The following is a 10,987-nucleotide window of genomic DNA, read 5'->3' on the forward strand; positions in this document are numbered from 1 at the left end:
ATGTATTCCCCAGCATATAGCTTTCTAGATGTTAGTTATCCACATGTTAATGGCTCATATTTTTGATGCATCACGAATTATGCTTGATGGTACAAAAAAAATCCACTACTGGTACATGCATAAGAACAACAACAATATGTTCACAGCTGCCAGCACATTAATGCATGGTACAATTCTTCAGCATGCTTATTGATGGACAACAACTCAAATATGGCAAATCTAGATGATACAATCGCAACAATTTTCTGCAATAACTTAACATAAACTAGGGTTGGATAGGTCAGACTACCAGATCATGGTTGTTGTCTCTACCAGCTTCAGGGAAGACAACAGTGGGGTTCTCAAAGCTGCTCCGGGCGGGCTGCTGCGGCGAGGCCCTCTCACCGGCAGCCGATTTAGATCGTCGATGTTCAAAGGAGCTGACCTACTTCGACGTAGCGCCATCATGGACGACGAAGCTCCAATGTTGCTCACCAACGGATGGTACTGATGGCTTCTCGTCCTCTCCAACAACTGGTGTAAGATATGTGCCATGGCTGCCGAGCTCCGCCAGCGACGACGCTGGAGCCGCCCTGCGAATCGCCTCCCATCCGCTTTCTCTTGTCCAGCCATTTTTTGTTGGATAACGACCGTTATGGTGCAACTGAATTGTTACATGGGTGCATGGTTCGCGGTGCTGTCCTGGACAACCATCAGACGATCCTTAGCACTTCGATCCAGCGGTGCGGGAGGCGGCCGATTGGAGGCTCCGTAATAGCTGGCTGAAGGCTAGCGCCCGCAATACATGATTATGGGGCCCATAAAATTTGGGGGCCCTGTGCGGTCGCCCATCTCGCACGCCCCTATCGACGGTCCTGGTAACCCCAGAAGATCATGGACCAGCAGCATATAACGCCGGATGAACCTTGGCTGCAATAAGCGACTGGAGCCCCCCATGCAAGGTGGTGCGGTAGGATGGGCCTAATCTGAGCCTACCACGGGTCAGGTGGGCCCATGGTGGTGTGCAAAAGGCGGCGTCCAAGCGGACGGCCAGGGAACTGTTGGCATCGGTGCCATGCCGGAATATCTGGGCCAGGCGGGCTCGAATCTTATGGTATATTCGCAATTTGGTTTTGGGATTTCTATTTTCGTGCCCCTCGTTCCTTAGTTGTGCTCAGTTTTCCCCAGCCTCTTAACTTTTCCTCAGTTTTCTCCTTCCTCTAGTTTGAAACCCCTCGGACAGGAGGGTTGCTGTCAGGTCAGAGGCCTTACCGTTACCGTTCTGAATGGTGGGGCTGCACAGATCGAGGTGGGGCTGCACAGAGGGCAGTTCCTCTCTGACCGTCTCGTGCTGACGGGTAGCCATCCATTTGTCGCTGACGCGTGGGCCGTTTTATTTCCTGATTGTATACGCGGTGCTGCCAATAACAAATGGGGCCGCTCTATAGGGCTGCCGCAGCCAATGACCAGTGGGGTCGTCTATTTTTCAAGAAAATATATATATATAACCGCTCTGTGTGGCTGCCGCAGCCAATGACCAGTGGGGTCGTCTATTTTTCAGGAAAAGACATATATTACCGCTCTGTGGGGCTGCCGCTGCCAATGACCAGTGGGGTCTTCTATTTATTTAGAGAAAATTATATATTCCCGATCTGTGGGGCCTCCGCAGCCAATAACCGCTGGGGTCGTCTATTTATTTAGAGAATATCATATAGAGCCGCTCTGTGGGGCCGCCTCAGCCAATGGCAGGTGACTATTTTCACAGCTTAATCTAAAGTGAATCTTAGGCTAAACATGGTGCTTCCCGACGGTGACCTAGCAGTGGCGGCTAGCATAGCCGTTCTGACCATGCCGATATCGGCATCGTTTGGAGGCTGTGGTGCTCGAATCATGGTGGAAATTGCGATATAATTTTTTAAATGCATAATATATAGCTAGATCTCTAAATCGATGCATATGAAGCTACATATATATTCTTGGTCATAATTCCCTTATCTAAAGGGGATGGATGCATGGCTTCACGTCGTCGTCGCTTTCATCATCAGTATCTTCGTCGTCCGAGTAGTAGTACATGTAATATTAATAGAGTCCATTTATTGCCTAATTCTTTCATGGAAAAATTTAGGTGGATTTTTCATGCAAGATGTCTAAGGCTATCATAGTGTCTGGTATTATGCACTGGCAGATCAGATGCAAGTGCAACCTGCAGGGTGGTAATTTTTGTTTTATTTGCAAAATAGCAAATTTTCACCATATGTGTTGGCACCATGGTTATTAGTTATTAGCTCCGCCATTGATATTATGCAATAGTAACATAGTCTGGAAACGAAACGGAGGGCGAAATACATGTAGCCCCCATAATTAATCACATGCATCATATATGTCGGAACGCGGACGTACCTTCTTGACCAAAGGATCTTCATAGACAACGATGAAGAACTCCTCTATGATCAATGGCAGTGTTGACGGTGGTGGTGGCAATGATGATAATCCACGTGGAAGCCATGGCAATGGATCAAGTGTATGTGAACGAAGAAGAGAGAGGCAGAACCTACTGACACAAGGGATGGCCGTTGTGGGTGTTTATAAGGGAGAGATGACCGTTGTAGGGGTTTACACAATAAATTAAGGAGGAGGTGACCGTTGTGGCCTTGTGGGGGTTACACAATAAATTAAGGCTAGTCATAGTGCATAGTATCATATTGTTGTATCATGCATATGGTATTTGCCTCCCATGATACTATCACTATAGTGGGTGGTATTATAGGGTAATATCATAATCTTCTAAATTTATTGTTTTGTAGAATCTCAATACAAAATGTGTGTACAAGATCTATTTAGATACTAGCACTATGGCCAGCCTAAGGAGGACATGATCGTTGTGGGGGTAGTCATCTAGGTTTTGTGTTTCGTCAAACTTCCCTTTAAACTTTGACCACATATATAGGAAAAAGTAGTAGCATTTATGACACTAATTTAGTATCCCGAGATCCCTTCAAATGGTAATTCATGATAGTTTATCATTTTGCCGTAATGGCTACAAGAAATGGGTGATTGTTCATCATTTTACCGTGAAAAGTAATGCCTAAAAGAAATGGTAATTCATGATAGTTTATCATTTTACCGTAATGGCTACAAGAAATGGGTGATTGTTCATCATTTTACCGTGGAAAGTAATGGCTACAATAAATTGGTGATGGTGTATCATTTTTTGCGTGAAAAGTAATGGCTACAACAAATGGGTGATGGTGTATCATTTTTTGCGTGAAAAGTACAAATCGGTGATGGTTTATCATTTTTTGCGTGAAAAATAATACCTAAAAGAGTTTATAATTTATCTTGTGAAAAATAATGCAGAAAACCAAACTTTAGCGTACTGGGTAACCGCCCTTTAGCATACATAGAGGGTGGAAGCTAACCGCCGACAGAGAGAGAGAGAGAGAGAGGATGGTGGCCCCGACTAGAGAGAGATAGGGGTTATCCTGCCCGTTAAATCATACGATCAACGGTCGGCGGGCATGATCCGCGTGACATGGGCTAGACCAATTAGGCCAATGTTGGGCGTCTGTGAGAATTTGTGAAGGGAGAGGGCAAAACTGAGTAGTATCAAGAAACCAAGGGCAAGTGAGTAGTAAACAGACTAAGGAATTCAAATATGAGATTTAAAAAATGAAAAATGCGTGTTTTGTACAATGAAACCCATCTTGGCCTACCTCAAACTATTTGCAATACAAATATATATGAGTGTGAAAATTATGGCCTCATTCAGACAAAGTATGTTTTGGGGAAAGCTGTTTTGGGTAGGGCTTATTGTGGAAAACCATGCACCTTCATAGCTACTAGGTGATTTGAGAAGTGGTAATTTGTGGTAAAACATGATTTATCTACGATTTATCTATGATTTGAGAAGTGGCAACTTGTGGTAAAGACTCCATGAGTAAGTGCCACTCTTTTTCGTAATTTTTTGCACATTAAATAACTCATTTAACTGGTTAATCCCATTTGTTGACTCTCTGTTGACCAGCCACTTGAGGGTAAAACTGAGTATATTGCACTAGCCAGTATTAGCACCCAAGGGGAAAACTGAGCACACAAAAAATGCTAGTATATGACTCGAGGGTATACCTGAGTATATCTAAATTTCCAAGGTTAGACTCGAGGACGTGTTCGGTGCAGAAGTGGAAGACGTGCCATTGTTGACGCGTGTCGCGGTGCAAATGTGCACTAGTGGACGCGGGTCGCATTTAGGACGCGTAAGCCCCTCTCTCCCTCCCTCTGCACACAGTACGTCTCATTCTCGCTCACGCACGAAACCACGCCTCTCACGTCCCATCAACTTCTCCAAATCGAAGGAAAAACCCCAACCGCCGTACGAGCCCTGCCGGCGATGGAGAAGAAGAATGCGCCGGCGGCCATCGCCCGAGCCCGTCGCCTCCGAGCCCGTCGCATCCGAGCCCGTCGCCGCCGAGCCCGTCGCATCCGAGCCCGTCGCATCCGAGCCGGTCGCCACCGAGCCCGTCGCCGCCGAGCCCGTCGCCTCCGAGCCCGTCGCCTCCAAGCCCATCGCCGCCGAGCCCGTCGCCACCGAGCCCGGCGCCTCAGAGCCCGTCGCCGCCGAGCCCGTCGCCTCCGAGGGCGGCGCATCCAAGCGCGGCGCCTCCGTGAGCTGGGCCTCTCTCGTGGGTGACGGACCACTTCACAAGATCGGCGAATGCTTACTGGCGAATGAGGAGTACGTGGACGCCTACTCTGCTATGAGGCAAGTCTGTAGAAATTGGCGCTCAGGTTTACCTGAGCCCGACGTGCACCTGCACGAATGGATCATGGTAGACCACGCCCTTCCACGCGCCGCTGAGTTCACCTTCCTCCAACTCGGCACATCCCGCTACGTCACCATAGATCTATCGGAAGTTCGTGCAAGGTTCAAATTCCTCCAAATTCCTCCATATCTATAGGGTTAATATATTCTTATTTTCAATCTTAGTGTTGAATGTTATCTTCATCAATATATTTTAGATACTACTTCGTCGGCTTTTGCCGTGGTGTCATCGTGCTTGCCCAGAAGAACCCGCCGCACAAGATACGGCTTCTGAACCCACTCACAAAGGCATCGAACACTATGTTTGAAGCGCAGATGCCATCTGTTTTTGTGAATTCAGTCGTTGTGATCAAATCCCCGACTATGGTCTTAGTTTGCTCACATTACCCGAACGAAATTAGTTGGATTGATGAGAGCACTCCAACTAAGGATATATATGAAGATTGGGGAGATGGTAGTTTTTCGATGGAGAACCATAGTTTGCGTTGCATTACCCTGTTCAATGGTGAACTGTATGCAATAGCTGTGGATAATTTTGAGTCCGGAAGAATAGTGTGCACCAATGTACGATTGCAGCAGCGCGAGCACCTTGTCAAGATGGAGACACTAATTTCATTTCCACAACTTGGAAATGACAAGTTCTATCTTGTGAAGTCGGATGGTGATCTGCTGCTTGTGTTGTTGGACAACATGCTTTTGGAGGACCAACCATTGGTGTACCGTGTGGACACTCAGAGCCGCTCTCTCCATCCGGTCAGTAACATTGGCAGTCATGCCTTCTTCGTGCATTATATCCGGTGTATCTCCATCGACACCACAGTGCACCCGACACTTCTACCTGGCTGCATCTACTACGCCGATTTGGGTTATATCAGAGAGTACATTCATGATACAAAGGCCTGGGATGAGTGGCCACGATATGTGAATAGAATGGGAAACTACGGTCTGAGAAATGAACACAGGCCATACCGTCTGGAGGATGTATTGGCCGCATACTGCAGACGGAAGGAGTTCAATGAATATTTCCTTGGGATAATGCACGGATGGGACGACGAAGAAATATATGAGCAATGAGGAATCTTCTAGCTGGCCATACATTGCGTGCGTCTTGTATTTTTTTTCATCTTAGTTTGTCGTGAACATTAACAATGTTATTGGCTGCTTTTGGCTGCTGTATGCAGTTTATGTATTATACGTTTTCTGATTATGCTGCTGTGAATTTATCATATACTAGCTTCTAGATTTGCTGCCATATTGGGCAAAAAACGAGGGTCAAAAGGCAGAAATAGAGAAGCTTCTCTAGATTTGATACTAATTTGGTGAAAAAGACAGAGAGAGAAAGAGGGGAAAATGTGCTCTTAAAAGGGAAAATGCCAATTTGAGCCGAGAGAGACAAAACTGAGCTCCTGCTCACGTGCAACCAAACGCTATCTCGTCCTGTCCCACGCGGTCCCTTTCTACCAGCTCCACGCGACGAGGGCCCACACGACGCGGCCCCACACGTCAGCACATCACGGAACGGTCAACTTAACGGGAATCCTGACGTCTGAGCTGCTTCTGCGGGTTTCAAACAAGGACTTGGGGAAAACTGAGGAAAAACTAAGGGGCTGGGGAAAACTGAGCACAACTAAGGAACCGAGGGCACGAAAATAGAAATCCCTTTGGTTTTTTTGGGTTGTGGCTTTGGACGTTACCGCTACTGTGTATGGGCATGGACGCCTGGCCAGCGGCCCCGGACGGAGAGGCTACGTGTGGTGGCGTGGCTACATGGGCTGCGAGGGACGGGTAGCTAGTGATCCTATTGTTGTTGTCTTTGCGGTGGTGTCCTTGGTCTAGATGTGGAGCCTTAGAGCTGGTGACGATGTCAGTGACCCTTGGGTGGCACTTGTGAAGTTCCGAGCGAAAGCTCCATGCCACAGCGGCAGTGCCGGTGACGCTTATGTGTGTCATATCCCCCCGAGCATGCTATTGTGGGGTCTGCTCTCCGTGCCAACGTTCCGGGTGAAAACAACCGGACTCGGCAACGACTCCGCGTTACATCGTTAGCTTCTTTGGGGGAAATGTCGTTGTGTGGGGTCTTGGGTATTTCGTGCTCAACTTAGAGTTGGTGGTTGCTAACATCCTCTATTGTTTTTTTTTTTTGCTTGATTCGGAAGAGGGTTTTATCACCATATTGTATCGATTGAGCTGTAGGTGGCCTTTTATAAAGGGGGCGAAATTTCGGCTCATTAGTATAGATGCACCCATTGCAAAAAACATATTTTAAATGTTTAAAAAATCTGAAGAAAAATCTAGGTGTACACATAAAAATATTCCTTGTTCGCACACAAAATCTCGTGAAAGTATAATATTTTATGTAACTTGTGTAAAAAAGATAATTTTTGGTGCTTCAAAATATTTTCTCACGAAATTTTATTTTACCTTTTACACAGCCCACAAAAAAAATCCACTTTACCACTGAATTTTATGCGTGTACTACATAGCATGTCCGGATGTATTTCTAGATTTTTTTCAGATTTTTTAAACATTTTAGTAGATATTTAGAATGCATTTTTTTATTATAGGTATATTTGGACCAATGAGCCAAAACACCATGTGGGAGCCAAAGTGCCTGTTTACACAAAATAAATTACCGAATGATTTCAAAATTAAGTACGCTGCATCTTTATTACTGGCTATAAACATTGATAACCTTTAGCTTTTGTATCTGGTGGAGCAGTAGATGAACAGCAATAGGTTGAGCGCACTGAGAGCAGCCATGAACCAGAAGAAGTAGTCGAGGTGGCCTTGGTCGAGGTTGTCTGGGATCCACCTCGTGCACGACGCGACGACACCGAGCAGGGCGGAGTTGAGGTAGTTCCCGGCGGCGATGGTGAGCTGCGCCACTGCCGCGCCCAGACTCTTCATGGACTCGGGAGATTGGTCGTAGAAGAACTCAAGCATGCCAACGCTAGCAAATACCTCAGCCGTTCCCAGCAGGCAGTAGCACGGCGCCTGCCACATGATGCTCATCGTCGCAGCCGGCGACGCTAGCCGCTTCGTCTCGACAGACGCCGCGTACGCCATGGCGGCCCCGGACAGCGCGAGGCCGACGCTGATGCGCTGCACTTGCGTAAATCCCCTGTCCTCGCCGGTGAGGCGCCGCGCCAGCGGCACCAGGATGGCTTCGTAGAGGAGAACACAGATGAGGAAGCTGACGACTTCGAATGTGGAGAGGGATGCCGGGGGCACGATGAAGCCGCCGACGCGGTTGTCCATGGCCATTCCCTGCTCGACCAGCGTCGACGACATCTGCGCGGTGACCGCGAAGAAGACGAGCAGCAACGCCCAGACGGGGCACATCCGCAGCAGCATCTTCAGCTCCTCCACCTGCGACACCGCGCAGAGCCGCCACGGGCCCTTCTTCTCCGGCGACGGTAACAGGATCGCAGCCTTGTCAAAGAACTTGAATTGGCTGGTATGACGGCCAGCCCTGCCATTTTCGTACAGGGCCGAGGCATCATCCGGCAGCTCGAGACGGCAGTTCCTTACGGCCGCGACAACCACCTGGGTGACCCTCGTCAGTGGGCTACCTCCCGCTCCGACTGGCTTGTACCTATAAACCTTGCTGCCGGCGATGAACACCGCAAGGCCAAAACCTATGAGCACGGTCGGAATCGCGTACCCGATGGTCCATCCGACGTTGTCCTGTATCCAGACGAGCAGCGTCGCAGACAGCAGCGAACCAATGTTGATCGAGAAGAAGTACCAGTTGAAGAAGGCGCCCTTGGCCACCCGCTCTGTCTGGTCAGCGCTATCAAACTGGTCGGCGCCTAGGGCCGCGCAGCACGGCTTGATGCCACCAGTCCCGAGGGCGACAAAGTAGAGCCCCAGGTAGACAGCGGCACGATGGATGCCCACGTGCTCGTCGGAGAAACCAGGCAGGAGCCACGGAAGCGCCGCCGATGATGTCAAGATGAACATCCCCTGACAGAAGACACATTTTCAGAGATATTGCACATCACTTGCAGAAAAATACAGAAACATTGTACTGTAGGTTAAACCATTCGATGGCATCAGGTTGTCGTCGCACTTACGACGATGTAAACCGAGAGGAAAACTACTATCGTCGTATATCGTCCCCAATAAGAGTCGGCCAAGAAGGCTCCGACGACCGGCGTGAGGAAGCAGCTGCCGATCCAGGTGGACACATTCCTCGCGGCGTCGACGTTGCTCTCGTGGAGCACCGTCGTGACGTAGGTGACCAAGTTCCTGGCGACCGCGGAGAAGCACATGCATTCACTGAATTCGGCACCTGTTATTTACCGCGTCCAAGGCTCAACTGGTTACTTCTTCGGAACTTAATAGCATAAAACCACTACCTTAATGGTGAAATTTACCATCTACCATCACTTTACGTTTGCGGAACAAAAAACCACCAGATTTTGTAAGGTTTTCGCGGAATACGCGAATTGAACGTGAATTGACTAGGAATTAGATAGGTGGGGCCTGCTGTAAGTGATGATGTGGCAAAAATCTGTGGAATTGGCAGGGAATTCTTCTATTAACTCCTCCTTCGGTGGAAGATGTGGACACAATGAATCAAATATTCGTAGTAACTTTCCTTGTGTTACCTAGAATGAAAAAGCATGCTCTCCATTTGCCAGTGCTCTGCTTGAGTGCAGGCTGTCCGTTGAAATCAACGGTTCCATCACTAGTGTATCCTGGATGTTCTTCCTGAAGAATAATGCAGAAAATAAATTTGGTTACTAGGTTTTTCCACACGCTATGGCCTATGTGCCACATATGAAGATTCAAACTTTTACCCTCCGTTTCATAATTGTTGTCGCGGATTTAGATGTATCTAGACATATTTTGCGCATAGATATATCAAATCTGCGACAAGAATTATGAAACAGAGGGAGTATAATGTTTTAATTAGACAATAGGTGTGGTGGTTAGCAGTGGAGTATGATGACCTGCGGCTGTGGAGGCCAGCCATGATGGTTCAGCAATGGCTTCTTTTCGTCTGCTGCTTCCATGTGGCTCTCACTCACTATGTGGTCTTCACAAATATTCTAGTTCCTGCAAAGAATTCTATGTGCAGCGACAATAGATCAGGAACTTGCCATATTGGACGATGGAACAATATAAAATACATTATATAGGAAAGAAAATTATTGTCTTCCATGTTGAAATTAGCTCTACGACTATCAAGCTCATCAAACAAGTTGATCAACATATGCTGCATTAGAAGCCATAGGCATGTGTAATAGGAATTATTTTGTTATTGTCTTCTTCCTCATCGTCTTTGAGGCATATAACGGGGAAAAAGACAAAAACCTAGCAGTAATTTAGTTAGTTCATTGAAGAAACTAGCAGGTTCCGTTAAACTAGCAGCATCTGGTGTACCTGTAGGTTTAAGTGCTCGATCAGGTATAACAGCGATGACCGACAAAGCGGCAGGATCAAGCTGCAGCGTTGGCCTCTTCACACGCTGGGCATTTGCGCCTGCCGGCTGACGACTGGCGACTTGGTTTGGAGGAGAGCAGGAGCAGCAGCCGGTGCACGTCCCGCCGGCAAATCGATCGATGGGAGGGGAAGGGAACACAGATTTTGTAGGCGCACCGGTACCTACCACGCTATCGTGGCCATCGAGAATTCCTTGGATCTGAGCCTCCAGCAACTACCAAACTGCGTTAAGTACGTGGGTCCCAAGAGGCATCCCGCAACTATCAAACAAGGTTAGGTACGAGATTTTGTTGCGAGCCAATCAGAAGAACCTCCCTCCATCCATACAATATTATTGAAGATTTATCTAAATTTTAATGTATCTGTATATATTAATATGTCTGCGTTTAAATTTAGATAAACTTAGGACATCCTTTTATGGTTAGAGGTCCTCTTCTCTAAATTTATATTATCTTCTTTAAAAAATTAAAGTTTGTACTTTTATATTTAAATAATTCAAAATTTATTTCGGAAATACGTGTACATGGTCCAAATATCCATGTTAAGTTTCAGCAAAAAACTCGTTATATTTTGGGCTATAGAAAAAAACAAATTTGTGATAGTGTATAGGGGTTACATACGTGTACTCTTGTCATAAATTTGTCTTTTTATATTTCTCAAAATATAAGATATTTTTAAAACAAATTTTGGGCGTACAAATTTGATGTATATATCTAGGTACCCAATTTTTGCAGATTT

At 47.0% G+C, this 10,987-nt stretch overlaps 1 protein-coding gene across 1 annotated transcript; it reads right to left on the reverse strand.

Moving 5' to 3' along the window:
* Positions 1–7,435: 7,435 nt before the first annotated feature.
* LOC127313044 (protein NRT1/ PTR FAMILY 8.3) lies at positions 7,436–10,416 on the reverse strand. Its single transcript, XM_051343575.2, has 5 exons — positions 10,190–10,416; positions 9,757–9,874; positions 9,412–9,514; positions 8,875–9,092; positions 7,436–8,764 (listed from the first exon to the last, which is right to left on the reverse strand). Exons 2-5 carry the CDS (start codon positions 9,817–9,819, stop codon positions 7,493–7,495), a joined length of 1,656 nt encoding a protein of 551 aa, XP_051199535.1. The 5' UTR covers positions 9,820–9,874; positions 10,190–10,416; the 3' UTR covers positions 7,436–7,492.
* Between the last annotated feature and the right edge of the window lie 571 nt (positions 10,417–10,987).

Source organism: Lolium perenne, chromosome 7, assembly GCF_019359855.2.
Source record: "Lolium perenne isolate Kyuss_39 chromosome 7, Kyuss_2.0, whole genome shotgun sequence".
NCBI classification, from domain to species: Eukaryota; Viridiplantae; Streptophyta; class Magnoliopsida; order Poales; family Poaceae; genus Lolium; species Lolium perenne.